At 44.6% G+C, this 27,682-nt stretch overlaps 1 protein-coding gene across 1 annotated transcript in view; it reads right to left on the bottom strand.

Moving 5' to 3' along the window:
- The window catches only part of DRAM1 (DNA damage regulated autophagy modulator 1), a 266,057-nt gene extending 239,792 nt beyond the window's left edge, over positions 1 to 26,265 (bottom strand). The window contains exons 1-2 of the mRNA XM_078674633.1: positions 25,785 to 26,265; positions 8,166 to 8,233 (exon numbers count right to left, since the gene is read on the bottom strand). Coding sequence (XP_078530759.1) covers positions 8,166 to 8,233; positions 25,785 to 25,918 — 202 coding nt within the window. The 5' untranslated portion in view covers positions 25,919 to 26,265. The remainder of the gene's footprint in view (positions 1 to 8,165; positions 8,234 to 25,784) is intronic.
- Between the last annotated feature and the right edge of the window lie 1,417 nt (positions 26,266 to 27,682).

Here is a 27,682-nt window from a genome sequence, read left to right as displayed (position 1 = left end):
TTCGAAAGGAAAATGTTATTTTTGTAGGGAATCTAGCTATAATGTTGCATACTCTAAAGCCCTTTTACATAGGCAAAGTAATTATGTACGCTATAGCCAAGAAGGGCAGTGTATAAAAGATTATAGATTTAGAACAGTAAATAAAGGCCTGAAGGAAACTGTTGAGTTAACTTAAAATTATGACAATATTGCACAACGATTTAAAAGCTGCTTTAAATAAAACACACTACATACTAAAATATGTATCCATCAGGACTGCCCCAATGCTCCTCCAATTTAGCAGAGCTGAAGATAAACCTTTCTATAATCAATACATCACAATGCATTGAACATCCACAACCCAGCTACCTCTCATTTCACTTGTTGACATTATACTTATCTTTGACTCTGTACAGTGCTCTGCTTCCTTTTGGCTAGTTTCGCGCTACATCAGGACAAAATTGTATTTACTGCATACTGCATACTCATCACCTTTACTGAGACTTTGAAAAGAAAGTTAAATTGCTAACTCGCTGGATCCTGAATAATGAGGAATGAAGAATTGTATTCTCTATAATAAATTACCATTACTTTGGAAAAAGATAACTAAATGAAGTATTTACTGATGATTTAGAGACAATTTTACAGGATGGATGTAAATCCCTCAGTTAGTAATCTGAAGGATTTTATTTTAAAGGAAAAGCTTCTCTGCATAAAAACTGAATAAAGTGATGTTTCCCTAATTGGTATACCAGTATGAAAATAGAGAATGCTACCCTATTGAAATGGATTGAAAATTCAACAGATTTGCATGGCTATCAACACCTTGACATACTCACATACTAGGTAGTGAGGCCAATCCCACCTTTCACCTTTTAGGTTAACCTGCCTTCGTTATAGCTACTCTAGGACAGTGAATAAAAGCTAATACCAGGGTAAAAGGGGCCCGGGATGAGAAAGCTATACAAAAAAATATTTTGCCAGCAGGCTGGATAGTAGAAGACCTCCTCTGAACTCTTTAGACCATAGGAGTCACTGCAACACACAAATGTAACCCAATTGTCTGTTAAAACACAGAGCAAGTGACTTAAGTACTGCATCAGATATTAAACAAACAGACATACACAAGACTTGGTGGCCTATCTGATAACCTGAAAGACTCACTGTAACTGGCCCCAATGCAAAATCGGAACCTTACCAGAGAACTGAAGAGGGACGACCTCCACAGGACTTGGCAGGATGAGCAAGGCTGGCTATCCAAGAAGAGATGAAAGAGTGTAGACACTTATATAACAAATACTGTAGGTAACTAGGCTGGAAACCCCAGAAAACAGTCACACAGGACAAGCTAAAGGAAAAGGGACCAATGGAAATAAGGATGGAAAAAATAAATGTGTGGGAACGAAAACAGGTGCAAACTAATGTGACACTGCTGTTGCCAGACACACACCCTCAGTTTAAACAGAGTCTTTCTAGGACTCTACTTGTTCCGGTACGGAAGGGCCTCTGATCAATCAGCCCTAGAGTAGCTGGAGCAGCGTACATGTCCTACTGACTTGGAAGACTCTGTAATGCGTAGTTGTAGTCTCCACTGCCCTGTCCTCCATCTGGAAGGTTTTCAGTGGCTCATTAAGAGGGTCCCAGTTAGGAGGAAAAAGCCACAAGGCCAAAGAATCTACTTGGCTTTCTTAATTACAAAGATATGTGATGGTTTGGGGGATAGACAACGCACACAGAACACTAAGTAAAAACAATTTAGTCAAAAACATGTCACATAAAGCCCGAGTGTTACAGCAGGTGTTCCGGGGGAGAGGCATTAGCACCCAAACACCTCAAATTTAGACAAAGTCCAAGATTCCCAAGAGATCTCTCGGCACCCCAATGTAGAGACCTGGAAATCAAGTGTCCACAATCATATTGCGTCTTCTCGTGAGTTTTATTCACACCCAAGTCAATCCCCGTTTCTCAAATTCTAGCCAACACCTGTTTCGTTGTATTTCAAGTGTTCTTGACTTCATCAGGTCTAAAGTAAATACATAAAACCAAATTATAATAATTATTGATGGAATTCTGGTGTCAGTAAATTATAACCCATCACCAGTGCTGCGATCCATTACAGTGTAAACAATCAAGAAAACATTGCAGGAAAAGGAGCAGGTGGGATTTACAATAGCAGAAGAGCCCAAACTCTAACAGTGCACAATTTTTCCCAACATATGCCAACATCACTGTGTATTGTAATATTAAATACAAATTCAAAGACTGTTACACATTAGAGAATCATCATGAGTTCAAAGTAGCGTAAGCGACAACAACTACCTAGTAGATAAAAAAACACCATGAGACAGGTAACAGTTTACCCGTGCAAAGTACCATATACCAATCACCATAGTCTACAAGTTGGTTTCTTCCTTGGCTATAAAGCATATGAACAATATCTCTAAGAGATGCTAATTGTTCTTGTATCTCTCACAAATAAATAATTGCATGGTAGTTATGCATGAGCCAAAATCAAAGTGAGTATCTCTGGCATGCTTGATTGTTGTTCAGAGGCAAAGCTAAAGTTGGTAAATAAGGCAGCAAAACCAACCCAAGTCAGGGTTGAGAAAAAGCTTAGCATAAGTCTTCCTAAGGGCCAAATCTATAAGAAATCCTAAAGGGAAAAGGTAAAAAATTAGCAACTGGAATGAAAAGCAAAGGGGTGATGAACATGAAACAAATCAGGGAATTAATGTGTTGTGATACATCTTTGTCAAACCCAGACCTGCTTTTTTAGGCTTTAGACAGGAAATTATAGCACAGTAATTAAGTTAAATGCCATATTGACTTGGGATTTTCAAACATTAAATACTGGATAGGTGTAGAAGTAAGGATAGATCCGTCTACTCTTCCAGAAAAATGGCATTTCTGAATAATATCTTGTGGAGGAAAAACATTCCTCATACCTCCCCATTCCTCATACCTCTGAAGCTTACCATCCAAGTCCTGCTCTCAGTGCTCAGCATGGCCTATGAAGCAGACAAGACCAAGTAGACACTGACACCGACTAAGTTGAGTAAAGAAAAACCTCCAACTGTTCACCAAGCATGAGTACCAGAGATGGACTGTCTTCTCACATAATGCAAGGACAAAATAAAACACTTCTGCTAGTGAGTTCTACTCTGAATCTTTCTCAGAGAAGTTACAATCAGACGTACCAATGGCAGCATGGAGCTTTGATGAGATAAAGGTATCTGACTGGGTCAGCTGAATGTTTTTTAGCAGCAGTCTAGTCTAGAGGCATTTGGTTTCTCAGATAACTTTGATAATTGTATTAGCACTTTACAAAAAACGTCTAATTGTAGAGCTCTGACAAACTGGTTTACATCTAATAGGCTTGTGCCATAAGGTGCCCTAAATGTGGCTCTTACATTTTCACACAACTTTTTCTTCTTTTTGATATTGCTTAAGAGTCATTGCTAAAAGCCATACCAGGTAACAAATTGGAATACAAATGAAGACTCTGGATTATGAAATATTCACCTGGGCAGATGATGTTCTACTCTTACTAGTAAATTGTGAGTGACTGATGGGATATTTATACTCATTATTAAATTGATACAGTACAATGTCAGGGTGTAAATTTAATTTGACAAGAACAGGACATGGTCTTTTTTCCAGGTCACATTTTGAAGGAACTATTTAAAAAGTAGCATTAAATGTTCCAGTTAAGTATTAGTTATTTTTGAATTTGTGACTATAGTTTTTTTATTTGAAAGAGATTTTAAGAATGAATATAAACAAATGTTTATGTCTGTCTCGAAACCATGTACATTAGGACAACAACATTTCTTAAATTAGAAGTCTTGCTTTGTCTTCTGTTTTTAGTAGTTTCACTAATGGTGGGTACTTATGTTTCTAAGTTAATTTTGTTTGCATCATCCATACGTATGTAAATAGTTGCCCAAGAGGAAACACACATAGCATAAAATACATTTGATCATGACTAATAGAATTGCACTTATCAAATTACTGTATGTTATTTTTGGCATCCTTGGCATGGTTTACGCCTAGCTTTTAGCCTTCAGACCTCCTGTTTTTTCTTACTTCGTAATTTCTGGCCTTAGGACTCTGCATACTTTACCACTGATACCAAGTGCTAAAGTGCTTGTGATCCCTACTCAAAACATGGTAACATTGGTTTATATATCAATCAAAGAAGAGGGGGGACTCGGAGCTAGTTGAGATCCAGTACTCGTGCTCCATGTAGCAATCGAAGTCCAAAGAATGGGTACTGTTCCTATGAGGACACGACTATTGTCCAGAGAGAGGTAAAAAAAGTGGGGAGAAGATTTTCTAGGTTCTATTCTCACAAAATGAGACAATCACAGATGTTGTCTCTTGTTGCCCTCACACATCCCAATGGATGTCATGCTTCATCATTTGGCGTTGCTGCTTACAGGGCATGCTTTGCAATGCCCTATGGGTCCCCCAAAGGTGTTAAATTTAAATATAGAGAGGTTGTGAAAGGTGGGTGAGTGAGTAAGTATATTAAAACTGACTAAGGGATACCTTAAAAGTTTTTTAATGTGTTGGTTCCCCTGTCAGAGTAAAAGGCCTGTAGGTTATTTTTACTAATGGTGTAATGATGTACCCTAGTAACTAAAAGGTCGACATGTTTCACACCCTTTGGTGGTCAAAACGATGCTTGGCGCTTCATTAGGACCAAAAATAAATATATATATATAGTTGTGAAATTTAAAAGTGAATAACCCCTGTATATAAAGTGGTAGAGCAGTCCCCTTTGTGTTATGTGTAGGGTGGCGCCAGCTCATAGTTACCACTAGTATTCCGACGTAGAAAAATCAGGAAGAGATAAAAAAACACACAGACGATATATGGACAGACAAAGGAACATGAAGACATTGCGGGTCGTCACAGGGATTAGGAACATCCGCCTATATGGCGGCGGTCCCGAAAGTGCAATTACAATCCGACCATCAGTGTGGTGGTCGCATTTTGCATGTTTACCATTACAGAGGGTGCTGCTGGCTGCAGCACCCGCTGCAATGATAAAAATTCAAGTTTTGCATTTCCTGGCACTACGTGGCAAGGCTCCAAGTGTTGCCTGCCACATGGTGCAGGGAAATGTTGGAAGGCACAGTGGAAAACGAACATGCCCCTGCTGATGGGGGGCCCGCTACGGGCCCCCAAAGTACATCCCCGCCTATCACTCAGCCACCTTTCACAACCCCTCTATAAATAAATCTCACACCCTCACTCATCATACAGCATATTAAAAATATCTCCGCTACAGTGACCCTTCGGGGAACACATAGGGCATTACAGCGCCGGCCCTACGAGGAGCAACACCCAATGATGACGCATGCCATCTCTTGGGATGTGTGAGGGCAACAAGAGACTAAATCTGTCACTGTCTCATTTATTGAGAATAGAACCTAGAAACTCCTCTCCCCACTTTTCTTTACTTCTCTCTGGACACTAGTCGTGTTCTCATAGGAACAGTTTACCCATTCTTTGAACTAACATTGGCTTATACCCAATTGGCATATTTAATGTACTTAAAAGTCCCTAGAAAAGTGCAGTAAATGTGCCCAGGCCTGTAAATAAAATGCTACTAGTGGGCCTGCCCTTGTAGAGCCTGTTTGTGCAGTTTTTTTCTGCCATGCCAACCTGGCAGGATAAACCGCTAGGCCCAAACCTTCCTTTTTAATACAGGTAAGTCACCCCTAAGGTCCTGGACAGCCCCATGGGCACGGTGCAATGTATTAAAAAAGTTGGACATGTACTTTTAAGTTTTACGTGCCCTGGAAGTGAAAACGCTCTCTAATTCGTTTTTCGCTACTGCAAGTTCCATATCTCCCAAAATATAACACTGGAATTGCCTTATTACATTTTATAAGTGTAATTTCCAAATGGGAAGAGATAACTGGTTCATGGTTAGTATCTCTGGAATCCTAATTTAAAATCTAATTTATGATCAAGTCGGATTTTAAATTACATTTCTGAAAATACCACTTTTAGAAAGTTGGCATTTTCTTGCCTTAGCCATTTGGTGCCTGTAGTCTGCCTCTGCTCACATGACTGGGTGTAGTTGTCAGTTAGGCTTTGTTATGTTATGTTTTGTCAATGTATTTTATATAGCGCAAAATCACCTTCAGGTCTCTAAGCGCTTTTAGAGAAAGTGACCAGAATCACTGACGGCAGCTGGAAACACAAGCAGCAAACAGAAATTACACTTGTGTATTTGTCCTAAACAGACACACAGAATGGGAGCTTAGGTGTGACTGGATGGGCCATCATTGGCAGAATGGGAGAGGGGAGCTGGGCACAGCCTCTTTTACACATTAATAGGCTAAGTCCTGTCTCCACACAAAGGCCTGTATACACCCTGTAGATATTCTGGAACCAGGGCCAGGGAGGTACAGCATTTGTGCACTTCAAAGGCATGCCTCTAGAAGTTTCTCCCCACTTTAAAGGCTCAACTGTGTGTAAAAGAAGGACCTCAGACACCACCACTTCAGTATACTTCTGAACCTGTGAATACTCTGCCAGGAAAAAGGACTGCCACTCTGCTGGACTGCACTCTGCTTGACTCCTGATTTACTGTGCTGACCTGCTGCCTGCTGCCCTATTGCCTGGCTACATCTCTTGAACCCAGAATCCAAAGTAACTCTTAGGGTTAGTTGGCTGGCCTCCTGATCTGGAGCCTCAGGGACACAATAGGCTTCCAACAACCTTGCATTTGCACCTGAAATGTGAGTATACCCAGCCATGCGGTGACACCCCAGTCCTTGACACTTGAAAGTGGGCTAACGGTGCTTTGCCAGTCTCTGTGGTACCAGCGGAACCAACACATCTCCTCTGATGTGAGGCACAATCCGGAGCAGAATCGATGCATCTCTGGTGCAGCATTGATTGGACCCGTCGCAAAGGCTTGCATCACCACCGCAGCCCACATCGCCCTCACTGCCACTGGACGATCCAGCCTCGGCGCAGGACCTCAGATCTCTTGTTGATGGCAGTCTTGACAATGACGATGGAGTCTGCTTTGCAGTCTCACAACTCGCCAGAACCGACGCACCACTCAGACTGCACGATGCATCCCTGACTCTGAACTTTGCATGGAAGCCCTGCTGACAAGATCGTCAACACAACAGGACCTCACATCATAGCCTTACTGCATCTCGGAACCAACGCATCACTTCAACTGCATGACACATCGTCGCCACAGCTCCACACAACACTCCGCAAACCAGGATTTAAGGTACTCCATTCAGTGGGCCTAACTGGGTGCCTGTAGCAGGACCACACCCCATCCCAGTCAGCCTGAACTTGTGACTTTGTCTCGGTCTGGGGCAGTCAGATATCCGCAGTTGGCACTTTAAGCCTTTTGGCGCTACTTTCTCTAAAACTATTTAAAATTCAATGTCTCTGGTTCTACTAATTAGATTTTCGTCGTCTTGGTCTTGTTTTATTTATTAAATTAAGCTCTATTGTTCTAACACTGTTTTACTGTTTGAAGTACTGCACAAGTGCTTTACAAATTGCCTCTAAGTTAAGCCTGACTGCTCTGTGACAAGCTACCAAGGGTGTGAGCACAGGATAATTTGGGTTCGCTTGTGCCTTACACTCACTAGTACTGTGGTTGCTGCTTGATCAGGGCTCACACCCAGTAACCCAATTTCTAACACGGCATGAACTGAAATATTGTAAATTGACGATGAAGATTTAAATGAGAATTCATCAACAATTTAATTCTATGGAATAGTTGGATTGACACCTTTGTAAATCTGACGCTTTCCATACAGTCTGATGAAATATGGGCTTATTATATTAAGATCCTTCATTTTTAAGCAGGGTTTATAAGATTCCTAGACAGCTCACTTTCACTAACACATCAGTATTGCTCCTCTGTATTTTGGTGTTCAAACTCCTGTTCCTTTATTTTCTAATTTCGTTTTATTTGAAACACTCACAATTATTTATGAATAATATTGCTTAGCACTATTGTGTGTGCTCTACTGTCAGTGCAAAACACATAAACTACCCATCTGGTTTCAGAAAATAGTGAGGAAAGTCAGTACCTGGAATGCATAAAAAGAAAGTACATTAAACATACCCTTTTCATCATATTAGACTGATTTAAGTTTACGATGTATATACATTGGTTGTCTTTTACACACCTAAAAATGATGTAATACTTATCATGAACCCGAAGATGGCACTTTCTGGAGGAGTTGTTCCGGTGTCACTAAAAAAAGATGAAAGTCATGTTTAGGTTTAAATGCATTTTATGCTATTAATCATCATATTATCAGCAAAGTTCCTTGAGAAAAGAATGTGAGTATTCTTAGTCAGGCCACACTACGAACATAATCTGCTTTTCTAGGCTATTTTGCAAAGATCACGCAGGGCCTTAAAAGGGTATTTTATTTTACTCGAAAGGGTTGGCGGCTATTCCCACTTCCAACACATGCTGTGGGAAGAAGGGGGAGGATCCGGGAGGGAGGGGGTCTATCCGTTGAGGGGGGATAGCTGTCAGTACTAGTCTCCTGTCTGCAGGGACTAACTAGTAATGGTGCAGGAGGTGTAGTGACACCCGGACCTTGGACGGTGAGGGGCCCATATTCCCAGCTTGCATTGGCTTCTTACTGCCCACTTGTACCAAGAAACAGCGCCCACCTGTAGATGAGCAAGAGACTCTTATAGCAGCAGGTATGCGGATGCGAGTTTTTGGAGTGTACCTTTTTATACATTTTATATGCTGCCTTTGATGCCGACCTTGCCCAATCACAGGCATGTCACTGTTGGGGCAAATGACCGTTTGGGCATATGTTGATTTACATCAGGAGATGCTTAACCACAAATGCCACTGTGATTACGGTTCATTTGCGCAATCAAAGGAGTAATTATTATGTCATTATTAGCAAAATGCTCTCTGCGTGTCATTTTACATCATGAAGAACCCATATTAGTACTTTAATGAGAGTGGTCCTATGAAGTAGACTTTCATTAATAACTGTTAGCCCGAAACCGGTCCTAGGATGCTTGTTTCCCGTCCAGACTGATTTGCATATAGTTGTGTCTGAACTGGGGTGGTGAAGTAAGCTAAAGAACGATGGTGGATTCAATCCAGAGCTGTGACTGGGAGTGATTGTCTGAAAAGTTTCAGCGCTCCTTCCATCATCTCCTTGTGTTTGATTAGTAGACTTGCATTGTGCCGGACTCCATCCTGTGTGAGCACAGATCCCAGCATCCTCCTCCAGCACCGGGGCGGGTAAGGGCAGAGGCAGCCATAAAAGTGCCAGGGATACATATCCTAAAGCTATTCTTCAAGTTTAGAAATATGCTCTCTCTTTCATACGAAAGAGCTATGCACAAAGGATGTAGATGGTTTGTGGAAAAGGTGATGTGTGACCATGTAATTGTGAGGAATAAAGTACCCCCTGCTGTATATTGCCAGTCAGCTTGGAGTTCCACAAACGTATAAAGTGACTCTATATGGTCATGGAAATCTTCAGTGATTTGCAGTATTCTTTTTATGTATATTGTAATGTTTTTATAAGGGGTATTTTGCGCCATATATCACTCGTTTCTGTACACATTTACAGTATTTATTACAAGGGGACTTAAGAGATAACTAGATAAACTTTAATCAGTAACCCCATCATTGGTAACAAGCGATATATATATGCAAACATTTCAGCACTTATCCTTTATGGGTTCCGGAGTAGCGTGCTACTCTCTGAAAAAGTGCTGCGTCACCTTGTCAAGGGTAATAAGCGCTATATAACTGAATACAATACAATACAATTAACATAACGAGAGATGGACACAATGCTGCATACTGTTTTAATTACACAACTGCTGAAGTTAAAGTTTGCAGAAGTGACGGGAAAGGCCCAGGTGCTGCCAGTAAAATATTCAACTGGGAAATACCCTGGCACGCAGCCATGTCGCCGCATTGCTCCGGTAGTGCAACCCCGGAAGAAAAATTGGAGACCTACGTACTTTTGTATTAATCAAGCAATTCCAAGAAGTGTTTTTCATGCTTGGAATATCAGTAACAAAAATAGTTCTATTTTGTAAGCATAAAGAGTAATAAAACACGGGAAATGAAGTGCAAAGAGCATTAGCAAGTGATCTTGATTTGAACTTCACGCGGGCGTTTCATTCTGGTTCGACGAGGCAGTCCACTGCCACAACTCGTAACGGAGAGAGAACCGCAGGAGACTGTTAGCGAACCGGAGGTTACTAGGGCACCCATGTTTTCAAGGCACTCCGTGGGTTTTGGCTGAAAGGACGCTCTCTCTGTGGTCGCACTTTCATTTCTTTTCACCTATTGAACTTGTATAGCACTTTTGTCAAAGTGCGAACCCAATATTAATAACACCCGTATAAAACCAATGCAACATAAAGTTACAAATACTGAACAGAAAATATTGGCGAGAAGGGCATGACAGAGGTAATTAAAAAAGTGGGGTTTGAGGGCTCCTAAAAGGGGGTTGCCTACATAGATACAACAAACGAAACTTCTGTGATTATTCACAGTGTGCCACCCAACCGGTATTTTGGTCCCGCTACAATACATCCATACATATCGCACAACGGCTGACATACACCTTCAGCCGCCTGTTACGGTTAATCTGTGTTAAAGACGTCGCCCTTTTTTCTCTACATGTCGGCCTTCTGCGTATCTTACACCTTAGCCCCTTTCCTCTTCAGCACCCTCTTTTAACTCTCTCCTGAATGCACTCTGCGTCTCTTTCACTTCACTTCACCACCACCCAAACACACAACACACCCACACCTGTTAGCACTGCATTTGTCTTTAGTCTTGTCAATATTTTACGACACGTGCACCTCCTTCAAGAACATTTGCACAGCATCACAACTGCAACGCCAATATGTGACCATAGCTCCGTGCGCTCTGCAGAGAGGCCAAGGATTGGATGACCAAGTATTCTGGATATTTGTTTGGCCCTCTTGCAGGCACTGTCAGAAACTCACAATGCCTTTAGCCTAAACCCCAGAGATCTTAATTGTAGCAGGTTATAAAAACCTAGAGGTGACTCGGTTTAAAGTTCACAAGATTAATTTGCTGAACGAAAAAATATAGAGAAACAAACCATCCTAGAAGTAGCTAACACTCTCAGGGGATGAAAGATTAAATAAAACATGTGAAATATAAAGTGGAACTAATTCACTGACAATAATTTCCTTAATATGTTTTGCATTCATTGTTCAGAAATCACTCCGCGTTATTGACAGTAAATTTAAGGGCATGAATCTAAGGCCTGATACGTCCCCGTTTTAATGTTGGTTTTTAAATACTTCCGGGTCTGGGATCCAGAGTGACCCGGGCCACTTGAAGCCCTGTGTAATAGGGAAGGCTAGAGGAAGTGCAGGAGGGGGAAGGGGAGGGGGTGGGGGTGCGAGAGGTAATTACTTCCAGTACTTAGAAGCCAAGTGAGAAAACGATCAAAAGCAGTACTGCACATAGTGGCAGACGGTCTTGTATGCACTGGCATAGTTTCCATTGGTGCAGCAGGTGCAGTGGCACCTGGTCCCAGAGGCCTGAGTGTACCACTGAACCCTGATTTTGCTGTATTTCAAAGTTTAAACAGAGGCCAGGGGTAATAATTTCCTTCCTTGCACTAGGGCCCATGATGCACTGCTACCACTGGGTGTACGCCAGAATGTCATATACACGAATACACTGAAGTATCAAGTCCTAAATATTGTTTACCAAAATATCATCCCGTTGATATGTTATAGCATAGTTTGCTTTACTTATAGAACACTCGTACACCACAGTTTATGGCACTAAATAACCAATTACTGACACAGGGCACTGACCACTAATTATTGAAAAGGTAGGTTTTTGAAGGTTTCCTAAAGCGATGTATTAAACATTTCACCCCCAGGTTCATAGGAAGGAATTCCAAATGTTGGAGCCAGTAATGAAAAAAGAAGGAACACTAAAAGTCATGGTTTGTGCTAAAAGACATTGACAGTTGCATCTTAATGGTAATTCAGATTAGATGCTATAGAATCAGGGAATACTTGGCCCTGTGGACAATGACATCTGCTTCAAAACAGTTAAACTCTACTTCACATAGGCAACCAATGTAACTGTTTTGGAATGTGAGAAATACTGTGGTGTGTGGATACGTTGCAAATTAGACGGGCATGCATTTCAAGATTTTTTCTGGAGCAGATAGATAAAAGGCATGCCATAATCCAAAAGAGATTGGACTAGAGCATTCTTAATGGGGACATGACCCCTTTTTTCAAAGAACATGCCAAGAGTTTTCAGTTACAAAAAACAAGAATTTGCAACCTTTGCTACGCAGGAGTTAGGAGATATGTTAGAATCAAGATAAATACCGAGGTTTCTCACCACAGTGAAAAGAATAGGGACTTATAATAGTTTGTGTAATGTTTCTATTAACGCCAATGGGCTATATTATTGTACATGATATTTACCTCATGTGATACTGTGACAATGATGTTCTGGTACTACACAGCAGAGGGAGTTAGCTAGAAGAAATTGGAATGCAAGATGTAGATTGTAATAGGGAGCATGTAAAGGAAGAGAGATAAGGGGAAAAGAGCTAAGCAAGGGATGCTTTTGAGAACAACATTTTAAAAATTAAAAAGAATATCGTAAGAGAGATGATGTAGAGACGCCAGAAAGACCCTGCTACGTGTTGTTGTTGTATATTTGTACTGAGAAGAACATGTTAATAGATAAACAATGCGTAAAAAAGAGAATGAAACAATAAATCAAATTATAGCCACACAACAAATTACTATGAAATGTTAACTAGTCAGATTTCTAAACAGAAAAAAATCATAATACAGATATCAAAAGATACAATATCTGAGATACTCATAAAACTTGTAAAGGAAGAAATAGGAAAGGTAGACAAGGGAGGAGATGATGTAGATAGTATACATTATGTATTAAACCATATATTATAGGTAGAAGATAGTACAAATAATATCATACAAATCCACAAATATAGCATTTCAAGTGGAGATATTATGACTAACTCAACAATCTCCAGTAGGTGAACAGTAAGTCCTAATTAAAATAACAGTGTTAATGGCTAAAGCATCAACAATCCTAATGCTAACTGCAACAGCATAAATAGACGCTGCTACTTATTAAGGCCCACGAATGGGGTGTAGAGCTTCATGTATGTTTGTATATAATTTCGCTGCATGCAGGTGACGCCTTGCTGGTCCTGAAGACCTCACAAATAGCTTACCGGAAGTGATGCAGGTTCTAACCGACTTTGTGAACATTTCTGGCCTGAAAATTAATTGGTGAAAATTGTTGTCTACTTCCCCTGAGAAACCACGCCCCCCAAGTGCAATGGTCCCGGGGGGACTCTCCCCTTCAATGGGAACCCAATATGTTTAATTATTTGAGGGTCTGAATAGTTCGTGATAATGAACAATTATTTGTGGTAATCTGTACAGGGCCTTGACATCAGTACGGCAGTTGTTTCCCTTTTAAACTAGGCTGTCATTGTCCCCACCGGTTTGGCTTCCGTCACTAGGATGCTGTACCTGCTCCGTTTGTCTTATTACTTCTGAAGCTCGCCGGTCAATTTTTAAGGGAAATGAACACGCTTTTAGGGGTAATTTGGGGGCACAACAGGGGAGGACTCTCTTCGGGGAGGGACTCGACCTGCTGGACAACGGAGAAATGGATGCCCCTAATTTTGAAAGTTATTATTATTCAGCGAAATTGCAATAGCTTAGTTGAGTAGATGATGCAGAGGCCACTGACGTGAAACAGAGTATGGGAGATAGTTCTGGGCAAGACATTTTAAAAGGTGGCTTGAAATTAGCAGACACAGAGCTTTGCATGTTGTGCAGTGGTGCTGGCAAAACTACTTAAAGCTAGTGAAGATAGAGACAGCATACTCCCCAGAGATACAGCTTTGGTGTCTCGCCAGATATAAAGATATTGTTAAAACCTACAGTATTGGGGGCGTGGCCTGGCGCCAACGAAGATGGCTGCTTAACCCGGAGCTCCCCGTAGCCGCAGATTTCCATCACGCTAATATCTGCTCATCGCCTGCCCCACACACACCCCACGCGCTGACCGACCTGGGGGACTGAGGCGGAGGGCAGCGACCCTGCTCCGGTGTGAATCGGACCTTCAGAAGTGGAGCTGTGGGCAGCCGGCCGTGCGCCAGCTACCAGCTGACACTGCTGGTGCTCTCCGGGTGGCCCTGCCCTAAATCTAGGCCCCGGCTTCCTGGCCTGGTCGGGCCTAGGCCTGGGGATCGGCCTGGAGACGCGACCTTGCTCCGGAGCTGCTGATCCACAGGCGGGGACTCTGAGGCCTCCATAGACCTAGCGCAGGCACCTGCTGGCCTCCTGCGCGCTGGTAGGGAGACGTGCCGGCTGCGCTCACCCGGGGCCCCGCGAGTGAAGCCACCCTGGGCGCCATCTTGCGTCACTGCCGTGATGGCCGCCTGATTGCGGTGGTCAGAGGGGGATGCACCCCTTGCCCGCCCTCGATCCACGGCCGTGTCTAGGCCTTGAGGTGGTGGACAGTCTTGGGGCTATCTCACCCACAGCAAGGGAGGATCATGCAGCTTCCCGGGCGTTTGGGAAGGACAACAGCAACCTTGTGGAGGAACCCAGTTGCCACACGTAAGGCCTGGCGGCGGTTTATATTTAGCCGTGCCCCCTGGGGACAACTGAGGAACGGCCACTAGCCGCTGCAGTGGTGGTGCGGACATACTGGTGGCATTTTGACAGTGTGCCTTTTCTGAGGCCTCTTCATACTGGGGCGCAGTGACTTGTGTCCGGGCTGGCGTGAAATTAGTGGTGGAACCACGAGGGAAGGACCCAGAGACCCCTACGCGGGCCTAACTCCACGCGGGGCCTGTGACTTGGAGGCCGGCTGGGAGTGGAACCACTTTGCAACCATGAGGCCGAAGCAGACGACGGCCTCGCAGTCCAACAAGTTGGACAAGTACACGGTGCAGAGGGGAGCACCGCAGGCGGACGGCGCCACGGGCGAGCAACCTGGGAAAAAAGAACCTTCCTTGACCTCCATCTTGTACGTCATCCAGACGCTTGGCGCCACGTTAGAAACCAAGATCGACAAGGTCTCCATAGAGGTGAATCTACTACGGGCGGACCTCAACAAGACCTCAGAGAAAGCCAAGACTAACGAGGCTGACATCCGCGAGCTCCAGACTGCGTTTAAGGCAATGGAAGAGCGGGGCAACTAACTGGTGCACCAGCACCGACAGATGTCCATGCGGCTGGAGGATCAAGAAGGGAGGGCCCGCAGGAGCAACATTCGAATGGTAGGACTTCCGGAGGAACTTGAGGGGCCCAGTGTTGAACTATTTCTTGAAAACCTGATCCTCATTCACCTTAAACCTAAACGTCTGTCGAAATTCTTCACAGTTGAGCGTGCTCATCGAGCTCATGTCCGTAAACCCAAACCGGGAGCTCCGCCCAGGACAATCATAGCAAAAATCTTGAACTATAGGGACAGGGACGCCATCCTGCAGACGGCTAGGCAGGCCAGAGACTTACAATATGAAAATGCCACAATACGTTTTTTCCCGGACTTTACTATTCAGGTGCAAAAGGAAAGGCGTTCCTTTCTGGGTGTGAAGGCAGCGTTGCGTGAGAGAGGGATCAAGTACATGATGTTCTTCCCGGCCAAGTTGAAGGTCCTCTCTGGTGGCAAGTCCTTGTTCTTCACTTCGCCGGCGGACGTGCAAGACTGGATCGATAGGCAGTCACCGCGAGCCCGGGATCGCTCGGAGGGCGAGAACTGGAGGGACACTCAAGCTGCTTTGCCGGCATCAACGGTCGGAAGGTTGGAGGTGGATGCACAGAGCCAACGCTCTTGGAGATCGAGATCGGCGAGTCCTGGCCATGGGGCCTCTGTGGAGGTGACGGAGCACTGACGGCGGCGAGACTGTTGCTGATTCCCACTGATACAGTAAAGTACTATGTGTTGTGAACCGAAGGGGCGGGCCTGTTGGCCTCCAGGGTCCTACTGTTAGGGAAGGGGTCAGACATTTCTTCTTCGCATCCAGAGGGGGTACTTTTACAGTTTTAGATGTCCCCTTCCAGGCTATACTGTGCTAGCGATCCGTAGAACCCTTAAGGGTGGCAATATGGCCCGTTCCGACCGCGGAACTACGTTAGGAGATGATCGGACTCCTGTGGGGTGTTGGGGTGGGGGGGTCAGGTGATGATGGTTCACTCTGTGTTCATTATTTTTCGGGATGGGGGGGGAGGAGGGTGGCGGCTTGAGTTGGGGCTGGTCCACGTACCGAACAGGGAAGGTACTGATAGGAGGGAAGGCAGGGAGAGTTCTGTGCTAGTTTTTCTTTCCTTGGGGTAGGTCGATAGGCACCCTGCTAATTGGGGATGTGGGTAGTTTTGAGCCTATGGAGCAGGGCAGCAGGGAGGGGGGTGGAGAGGGACCAGTTGGAGGGTTGGGGTGTTGGGGGGGGGGAAGCTTGGAGGGGAAGGGAGGGTGAGAAGTTGGGGATTGTTTGGTGAGGTCACGACAGATATCTGTATTTATAGATGTACACTGTGCCTGGAACCCTGTGAAGTCAGTAGCGGGAAGGAATACTTACCAGAATGAGGTGGGATAAGAGCCTCATGGTCATGAGTTGGAACATCAACGGGCTTGGGGATAAGCTTAAGAGAACTATTGTGATGCAATTTATCAAAAGACACGGGCCTGATGTTGTGCTCCTCCGGGAGACCCACTTACTGGGCAACTCCTGCCACGCTCTTAACAGGTGTGGGTACTCGCTTGTGGCACATGCTGGGTTCACCTCGGTGTCCCGCGGGGTAGGCCTCATGGTACGTCGCAATTTGCTGTTGGTAGTAGACAGCACAGAATTAGACCCTCTAGGCCGCTATGTTGCTATTTCAGGTAAATGGGAGGGCCGTGGGGTGAGCCTGGTTTCCACCTATGTCCCGCCTGGGCTGCAGACTCAATCGTATCAAGACTTAGGGCAGTTGCTTCTGTCCCTCCCGGATGGGCAACTGGTAGTGGGGGGTGATTTCAATGCACTGGCCTCTGGCAATCTGGATAGGCACCCCCGATGGTTCTGCCATCGGGCCACACATGGCTGGCGGATTTCATCTACACATTTGGCCTCACTGACCTATGGCGATTTAAACACCCACAAGACACCCAATACACCTTTTTCTCGGGCCCACACCGCTCCTTCTCCCGCATTGACTACATCTTAGCACCCATGCGGCAGGGCACTACCGTGCAAGAGTCCACGCACTTGGCAAGAGGCATTTCAGATCACTCCCCAGTGCTGGTACATCTCACCTTGGGCGAAAGAAGGGTAGGTAGCATAGCACCGATTAATGCATGGTACCTCCGTAATGAAGACACAAGGAAGACGCTGACTCTGGCCATTACCCGTTATTTCGCTGAAAACGACGGTACAGTAGACTCCGCGATGGCGCTATGGGAGGCCTTCAAAATGGTAATCCGAGGGGAAGCCCACTCGGCGATCGCTGGTCGCCGCAAGGAGCGTGAAGCTCAATTGGTCCAACTTGCGACAGACCTTCAGGTATTGGAAGCGGCGGCGCTGACCCGGGGCGACCCATCAGATGCAGCTCAAGAGCGCGGAATATAGAGCGCTGGCCACTGATGCCGCCAAAAATGTCATCAGGGACAAGGAAGGGAGGATATACGATCAGGGAGATAAGGCGGGCAAGCTGATAGCTTGGCTTGATAGGAAACAGCAGATGCAAAAAGTGGTAACGGAGCTTAGAACTGAGTCGGGGGCCATTGGCATAGAACCAGCTGATATTATCCGGGAGTTTGAACTGCACTACCGGTAGGTCTATAGCAGGGGGTCGGACAGGCCAAAGGAGGACTCCACTGACTTGCTGGTGGACATCCGATTGCCAACCCTGACGGAGGAGGAACGTGAGACCCTTGAAGCGCCACTCACCACCGAGGAGGTGAGTCGCGCTATCAGTGACCTTCGTTTGGGAAAAGCTCTCGATCCAAATGGTCTGCCTATTGAGCTTTTTAAGCTCAAAGCTGACACTATCAGCCCTTATTTGAGGCAAATGTTCGAGGAAAGCAGGGATTGGGGTCAGCAACCGCGTGACCAGCGCATAGCCACCATAGTGGCCATCCCCAAAGACGGCAAGCCAAGAGACGCATGCGCTTCATATAGACCTATTTCGCTGCTCAATGCGGAGCCAAAGATTTTGGCCAAAGTGCTGGCTAACCAGCTTAGGCCTGTCCTTCAGACGCTGGTCCATCCGGATCAATGGGGTTTTATGCCCTGTCACAACACTGCACTTAATCTTCGCCGCATACATGGAGTTCTAGGGCGCTGCCACACTCTTAGGGAAGACGCAGTAGTGGTATCGCTCGATGCCACAATGGCTTTTGACACTCTGGAATGGCCATATATGATGGCGGTCCCCAGAAGCTGGGCTTCGGCCCTGAGTTCATGAGATGGGTTTGTCTCCTCTACGCTGAGCCTTTGGCCCAGTTGACAGTCAACAACAAGCTCTCCGAAGTTTTCACTCTGGAGAGGGGGACGCGACAAGGGTGCCCCCTGTCCCCTCTTTTGTTCACCTTATCCCTAGAACCGCTTGCGGCCTGGATCAGGCAGGAACCTTTCCCTGAAAGGGCTCCGCTGGACTGATGGGTGGGAGGACAGGATTTTGGTGTATGCGGACGACATCCTGCTTTACCTCTCGCGACCTCGTAGATCACTTATTGTAGCTATGGATATTTTTACAAGTTTCGGAAGAAACTCGGGATATAGTATTAATTGGGGCAAGTCAGTTATGTATGTCTTACATGGAGACCCTCCGGTGGCCCCTCAGAACTGTCCTATTACAACCGCCACGGATGGGTTCCGCTATCTGGGGATTTTAATTTCCAAAGATAAGACCGCTAGATATGAACATAATCTCCTGCCCCCACTGCAACGCTTCAGGCGGGACTCTGCTTCGTGGAGGAAGTTACCGCTCTCTCTCCTTGGACGGGCATCGCTCTTTAAAATGATGGCTTTGCCAAGATTTTTATATGCCCTACAGAACCATCCTGATTTGGTTCCACAATCCTATTTTGCGTCTATTGAGTCAATACTACGAGAGCTACTATGGATGGGGGTGCCTCGCATCTCCCTTCAGAAACTCACCCTGGGCTGGTTCGACGGGGGTATTGCTCTCCCGGACATTCGGAAATATTACTGGGCCGCCCACCTCTCGGCCATTAATTATGGCACGTACGCAGACGGCGCCGATCCAGGTTTTGCAATGGACCGTTGGCTCCTACCGGGCGGTAATTTTGAGGCTGCATTGTATTCTAGGCCCGGCAGGTATCCCCTTACAGGGCCCACCAACCACTCGGTTAAACTATGGCATACGGTCCAGCGAAAACTGGAATGGACTGTCACCTTGACTATGGCTACCAAGCTGTGGGTATCAGAAAAGTTAGGCACCCTCGGTCGTACTAAGGGATTTCACAATTGGGACCTCATCTGTCCCTCACAATAAGAAGAATTGTGGTTGCTGCTTGAGAAGGGTTCCAACTAGGATCAGCAGGAACGATTAGCAAAACGAATAGGTTCCAAAGGTGTGAACTACTGCCTTTGCCCATTGCTTGTCATTCTTGGGACCAGGCTTGAGGACGATGCAACTAGCCTTCCGAATCAGCCTACAACAAAGTAGGGAGCCTTGCTGTTGGACAATAAACCACATCAACAAAGATAATAACCAATATACACTTCATCCAGTAAAGTGTGATGTGCAATTTAGATAGATAAAACCCATGCGGCAAACCTCTCCCCATTCTCTAGGTCACTCACATCCCTAAGATCCTGTCATGTATCTGTGCCCACAAGATTAACCCTCTTTTCTTAGCCGCAGTACCTTTTTGTGCAAACCCTGCTATTTCAATATGATACATAGATAAGAGCTGGACAAGCCATTCATGAAACCTAGGGGGTTTGATCCAACCAAGACATCGCTATACTGTCATTGCTACAAACATAAATGCCTGTACGCTGTTTGGAACTACTTCCTTGCGAACCCCCAATAATATAAGTTGAGGAGTCATTACAATATTTAGTCCTAGCTTTTTCCCTAGAAAATTGAATATTTTCCCTATCAGCCCCCCCAAAGCCAAGCATTATGCAAATATATGCAACTGATCAGCGCCATGGAGATTGCACCGGGGGCAATGTGCCCCAAAAGATTCGCCCATTCCGCAATTCGAACTGGAGTATAATATAGCCTAAAGATTGTTTTAAAATGCTGGGCTTGTAAATTCATGGAAACTAATATAGAAGGAGCACGATCCAAAGAATCACCAAAATCTCCCTTCCCTGTCAGCACCTTATTTGCCACCATCTATCATGTTTATCAATGTCATCGGACATCAGACTGTTGAGAACCAGATATAAAGACCCTATGGAGGTCTGTCTCCATATTATTATATCCACAAACTCTTCCCTAAAAAATATAACAGCAGCTCTCTTTCTTCCTAAGTAAATCACGAATCTGTAAATACTTTAAAAATTCATTAGGTCCCAGATTAAAATTCCGTTTAGGAGTCTCAAATCTAGCCCATACATATTCGTAGAAAAAATCCCCTAGCTTAAAACGGCCTTGCTCTTTCCAACGTCTCACGTGGGAGTCCCTAAAGATTTCTGATAAAATAGGGTTATTTTGGATAGGGGTGTAGTAATTAACCCAACCGATGCCCAACCTTCTCCGGACTACCAACCAAATTTTATATGCACATTGAAGAGTCTTAAATCTTACTCTTTTGAAATAGCCAAATTCTAGCTCCCATAACAAACACCCCATGCAACAACTAATAAGGTGTAGGGAAGTAGTTCTTGTTGACCACGTCCTCCTCTTTCGTCCGGAAACAAATTAGCCCCCTGTTGCACAACAGTAACCCAATAATGCAGTCTACAATTGGGGACTGCCCAACACCCTCAGTCTCAATTAAGAGTCAGGTTTTTCAAAGCCCTTCTAGGCTTAGTATAGGCCCACAAAAATCTTGAAATCATCCCATCTATCGTTTTAAACCATGAGTACCTTACCTCGAGGGGGATAGCCCTAAATAAAAAAGTAAAGAATTTTAGGTAAAAAAAGCATTTTGACTGCATTGCTTCTCCCTATCAGAGACAACTGTAAGTTATTGATTTGACCCTAATCCACTTTTGTTTTCTTAATTAGAGGGTCTAGGCTGGTCTTGACTATTTTTTCTACTTCAGCTACAATGTTAACTTCCAAATAGGTCGCCCCTCAACAACTCGTCGATCCTCATATTGCACATTTCTGTTGATAATTGAGTTTTATCCTTATTTAGCAATAACCAGAAAACCTACTAAATTAACTGGCCTCTTTCTCTATTTCTATCATTGCCACCTCAGGATGTGGTGTAACAACAGCTACATCGTCAGCATATGTGTGGATTTTAGTATCCCACCCATGGAACTGTTAAATGTAAGTAAGTAAGTAATATTTTTATTGTTTGGTTAATTAAAACCTTTACAATTTCCGTGTAAAAAATGTAATAGCAGCAGAATTCATATTCTAAAACCATTTAAATAAAACATATAAAAGCTTTCATGAATTATATTAACATACACAGAGCAGTTGTCAGTAAATATTTACACAGACCATAAGTTAAGAAAAGTGAGGCTCAGTTTTCAATGAGAGAGGGACTGTTCCGTCGTCAGTTAATTGTTGACAGCAATGGAAGAATATTTGCTGTTAGCTTCAAGGGGCCATGTGATGCCAAGATTAAGCAGTCTGGTTGGTTATCGCAAGAGCTTTTGCCCCTGCTGCTTCCATGAATTGAACAAAGTGACACGCTAGTTGTACATCTCCACCTCCGAAACATGCCTTCACAGCTTGTCTGCAGGTTCTTATCCGCTCACTTACAAAGAGTGGCTTTAGTAACTGTCGCCGTTTGGCCTGTAAATTTCTGCATATACATAGTATGTGTAATACACTTTCGTTAGCATCCTCACATATGCGGCATAATGACTGACCCTGGAGTCGCTTCCACATGGGAAGATGCAGTAAAGACGGTAAAATACCCAGTCGAAAATGAAGATATTTTTCTTTCTTCCTCCTATCGAAGCCCGTGCCTATGTAAGGTTGTGGAGAGGATTTATCATAGCTGTGAACCACAAACCATCCTTGGACTCTTTCTGTAAGTGTCGCCTTGTCTTCAAGTAGTGATAGCTTTTTCACTGTTTTGTTACCAATTTGTTTAAAACAATGATATGACCCTGAGGAGGCCCAGAGTTCCTTGAGTCCCAGACGATCTATTGATGCTGTCAAATAAGACCTTGCAGCACACTCCCTCTTTAGATGTATTTCAATCCATAAATGTGTGTTCAGTGTGCCTGCTTCAGATTTTATTATCCTATACCAGGTCTTAGCATAGGCTCCTTTGCAGCCTATTTCTTGACTTTGCATGCCGAATTCTAGCCTTATTTAAGCTGGCGAGACGTACTTTGGTAAATTGAATATTATTCTGGCAGCTCTTGAGAAAGTTCTGTCCAAAGTCAGTGCATCTCTTCCCCTCAGACACTCACTCCGATAAGAGATTGCCAGGATGAGTTTCGCTTGCCAGACTCGTAGCAGTGGGATAAGGCTAGGGCCGGCGATTTTATGGCCACCGCGATCGAGTTGCCTCTTCTTTTAATTGCTTCTTTTTGTAAATTAAAAGTCCCCTTGTTATCCATGATCACACCTAGATACTTGTATCGGTCAACTACTTCAATTGGACTGTCTGCCATATGCCAGCAGTATTTGGAGGTTTCCTTCTTCAGATGTATCCTCATCACCTTCGTTTTGTCATGGTTAATGGTTAATCCATTAAATATTGAATAAGGACTAGTTGTGCCCAATAAGCGTTGGAAACTGATGGGGGTCTGTCTGACCAGTACGAGTTTGTCTACGTACAAGAGGTTGGAAAGTGAAAGCCCACCCAGCTTAGGCGGATGAGAATTGCAAATATCCAGTTCTGACGAAAGGTCAGACATAAATAAGTTAAAGAGAGTGGGTGCCAGTACGCACCCCTGTTTAAGCCCCATGGTTGTTGAAATTTTCCTGGACAAGTACTTTCCATCCACTAGCTTTACTTGGACCCACGTATTTGTATGAAGGAGTATTAACTGGTTTAGGAGAGCAGATGGTAATTTCATTTCCTTGAGTTTGTACCAGAGTTTACTTCTATCGATTCTGTCAAAAGCTGACGAATAGTCGATGAAGCACATGAATAGAGGAAGTGTTGCTATCCTAGCCCTATCTACCAATAGGTTGTCCCCATGCCCTTGCAGAAGCCTGTTTGGTTGATTGGTATAATAGATTGATCTTCGGCCCAGGCCCAGGCAGTGAGGTCGTCCAGAAGGAGGCCAGCGAAATATTTCGCCTCAATGTCAATTAAGGCCACAAGCCTATAACTCTTTGCTAAGTTCTAGTCCTCTTTCTTATAAATTGGGGATATGATTGAACCCCGCCAGGAGTCCGGGATGATGACTCCTCCTGCTATTTGGCCATACAGCGATGGAAGCCCAGTATTCCAGGTCCATTTTGAATAGAATCAGTGGAATCCCATTGGGGCCCGGAGCACCATCCCTCTTGCCCTTGGCTATCCTATTCTTAATCTGTGTAGTCATGAATGAGAGAGGACCGTTTCCAGTTGGCTCATTTAAATGTGGATAGGATGCCTCTAGCATATTTCTGAGGATCAGCCTCCGTGGAGCGTTAAAGTGTTGGTGCAGATGCGAGGCCCAGGCTTCTTCCGACAAGTGGGAATTTACTCTTTGCACATTCTGGTTGGCTAAGCTATTTATTGTTCACCAAAATCTTGCGCTGTTGTTCGTCTTAGAATCGTGCAATAGCCTTGCCCACAGGTTATCATCCTTTCCCTTTTTGCCTGCCAGATTTCTTTTTTCTTTTTTGCTTTTAGTTACGATAACTCCCTTTGTAAAATGGGATCTTGACCTGTACGCCGAAGATTAAGTATTAACTTTTTATCGCATCTTGAGCTTACGAAGGTTTGAAGTATTGAAATTTAGAAATTGGTTATCCTGGCGAACTTGCAAACTGCTTGTCATTGAAGCTGGGGTAGCACTTATCCTATTCACTTCTCCCAATGTTTTGGTTAGGTATTCCCAGTATGCTATCATATTTTCGTTTAAGTCTATCTGTTCCTGTTGCTCCCATATTGCCTTTGCTGTTGATAATAGATCCTCTGGATGATTAGTTTTAATTTTTATCCTCCTGAAATTGTTTGTGTAAATAGACTCAGGGTCCTCTACTGGCATATCTAATGATGTTCTAGATAGTCTTGTAGAAATTTCTTGTGGCAAGTGATCGCTTTGATCTTGGGCCACGATCCTGAAGCCTGTGATCTTGCTGAAGAATGAGAGGGATACTAAAGTATAATCTATCAACGTGCTTGAAGTTGTGCTGTTAAATGTAAGATTTTTATATTATTTTCTATCCTCCTTATCAGTGGTTCAATGTATAAAGTAAACAGTAGTGGGGAGCACGGACGTCCCTGCCTTGTTCTCCGTTGTATCCCCCAGTACATCGGAATACCCACCCATCAATGAGATTCTACCTCTCAGATTCTGATATAATTTTTTCATAGCTTGTACGTGCACTGGCCCTATACTCATCTACCCATGATTGTCCAGACGTACGCCCAGGAGACCCTATTGAATGCCTCTACCACATCCAACAGAATTAAGGCCATTGGGTCCCCAGTAACTGCCGATGCATCAAACAGACTGAGGGCCCTTCGAATATGATCCGTTGTCCCCTGGCCAGGAATGAACCCATGCTACTTGGGTGACACAACATTGCTAATAATCCCCCGATAGTCTCATTGCAAGTGCTTTTGAATAAATCGTAGAGTCACTATTCATTAGCATGATGGGTTGATATGAGCCTAGCTCTTGCAGGGATTTTCATTTCTTGGGGAAGAGTATTATGTTTTGCAGAGGCCCAATACTACATATATCTTAATATGTGGAAAATGTACATATGGCATTATGATAGGAAACTTTCTATTCAAAGTTATTTACACAAATATGTAGAAAAGACAAGTGGCGCTAGGATAGGCCAAACTACTTAAGTTATTTACACAGTTGTAAGTGTGATAGCATCTAGTCTAATTTATGCTTTTGTATACCACTAACGAAGGAAGAAAGCATATATATATATTTTTATAGCACTAATAAAAATGGAATGTGATCACTAACTTTGAAATCCTTCAATGGAAAACTAAACTCCTTCTCCATTGCACTTTATTTTATCCATTACAAATACATGTACCATTCACTGCTGCTTTGCAAAGACGAATTAGCTGGTTGACATGAATTTGTGGTTTATATATGATATGGTGCATTGTGTAATTCCCAAATGTTAACATGCATATTCAGTATATATAACGTGTGCAGCTCGAATGTGCTGTAAAATAAATCTAGAACATTTGAAGTGAAGAGTTGACATCACTTCCTGTCGGACAACAAAATACAAAGGATCTGAGGGGTGTGCAGACAAACTCAAGTCTTATTCCCATAGCCTCCCACAGGACCAGAGATGGGTCCGACCACTAATCTGGTGAAGCCAGCTCCCATGGTCAGCAGTAATAGTGCCAGTGACCATCATGAGTGAACTTCTTAGACAGTGGCAGCTGGCAGGCAGCATGACGCGTTAACCCCTCACCCGACTGAGGGAGGCTGCGGGGGTCTCACCTGATATAGGGCACCAGCGGCTCCACGTGGCCAAGGCTCACCGACGTCACATAGGTTATGATGAAGGCAGCTCCGGACCAGATGACCAACAGGTACGGGATGTAGGCAAGGCTCTCCGGTAGGCCAAGCATCATGCAGCCGCCCGTACAGGGTAGTAAGGGCTCCAGGTACCGTGTCAGGAAACCGCGCGTGAGGAGCACAGAGGGGAAACCGCGGTCTCAACCTCACACCTCAGCCGGGCTCCCCTCCTTCACGCCAGATTTTAGCCCCCTCGAGCCAGGATTACTCTGTGCTGGGACAGCGAGTTACCTTGGCGTGGGGGCGGGCGCCGCGGGGTTGTCTCAACTTGTCTGTTACGGAGGCCGTGACTCACAAACCGTGGACAACAACCGCGGCCCGGCTGCGGACCTCCCTGGCTGCTCCCCCTACTGAGTCCAACTCAAACTCCCTCCCCGCTCCCGTCCTCCCACAAAGAAAAGTCTTTTGTTTCGTTTCTCTCGTACTTTATTGTATTAGATATAAGGTGACGGAGTACTTCCTTTTAATACTTTCTTCCTGTTTCTTTTTCTTCCCCTCGCCAAAAATCCCATCATGTGCGAGCTTGAGTCGAGGATGGTGTGCAGGGGCTTAGCTTGTGTGTGTGTGTCGGGGAGGGGGCGGAGGGGGGTGGGGCAGATGTAGTTTGTGATTAAAAGCTGGGTACAGATGCTACCCGTCGGGTATTGTCTGTTGGACTTCACCAGGAATGTTTACATACACACAGACTAAAACGCACACACACTCTTCCTCTCTGTCCTAAAAAATGTTGGTTATTTTACTCGTGTTTTCTCTCAATTAGTGCCCACTGACACTGCCCGTGCGCCCTTCTCATGCTTGTTGTATAATGTATTTTAACAATGTATGCCAGTCTGATTGTTGGAACCCCCACCCCACTCTTACAGCCAGTTTGTGCACCATACAGTGTCTGCGAGACAGTGGGGGCATGCCGGTGACCCTCAGCGGGTGTGTGTCAGGTGATACCAATGCCCCTAGCTAAACGTGTGAAATGTGAGTTCGGATGTCTCGCCTCAGTGAGTGAGCCGCAATGAGTGAGCGTGTCAGGGACCCCTCTGATCGAGGGGGTGTCAGTGGCTCTAAGCATGAATGCGGTGGAGGAGCTGTCTGAGTAATGAGATGTGGCGGTAACCCTGTCTAAGAGACCTCGTGCCAGAGCCTCTAAAGTGAGGGTGTCAATGGCCCGAGTAAGGTGGTGTTTCTGCCCCCAAGTAAACGTTTGCCAGGGACTCTGAGAGTGTTTGTGGGGCAGAGGAGCAGAGATCTGTGACCCTGTGTGTGCAGAGACTCTACCAAAGCAGGTGTCAATGACCCTTTCTGGGCGGGAATGTCATCGGGGCTTTAAGTGTGGTTGGTCGGCAGCGATTACAAAACTAAGGGACAAGGGTCGCTAACATATCCTACATTCATACCCTTAGCTTCACAGGAAAAACCTTTTCTAAACAATGTTGTAAAAAACCCTTAAGGTAATCCACGTCCGCAATGCAGACCCTATTTACATTTCACGTTTTATTTCGTTTTGATTCCCCAAGAGTACTTGTTTTTACCAGAATTTGTTTCTGGAGGTTTTTTCATTCAACGCGAGTCTTGCATAGTGCATACGGTGAACTGTGTATCCTCCAGATGTCTGGGTGAGTTATAAGGTTGTCGTTGGGTGACCATGAAAGCAGGTTTGGGAGTTTAGGCTGATGGTAGTTTTAACATGGGTATTTTTCCTGAAGGGTAACTGACTTTGTGTTGTTTTTGATTTGTCTCCTGCATTCTACATTTTGCTTGAAAGCACCCGCTTTGCCATACAAACGCTTTTACAGCACTGGGAGATAGACTATCTGCTACATGAGGCA

The sequence above is a fragment of the Lissotriton helveticus genome, chromosome 1_1 (genome assembly GCF_964261635.1).
Source record: "Lissotriton helveticus chromosome 1_1, aLisHel1.1, whole genome shotgun sequence".
NCBI lineage: Eukaryota > Metazoa > Chordata > Amphibia > Caudata > Salamandridae > Lissotriton > Lissotriton helveticus.
The sequence above is the reverse complement of the archived record's forward strand: the minus strand, read 5'-3'. Positions and strand labels throughout refer to the sequence as shown.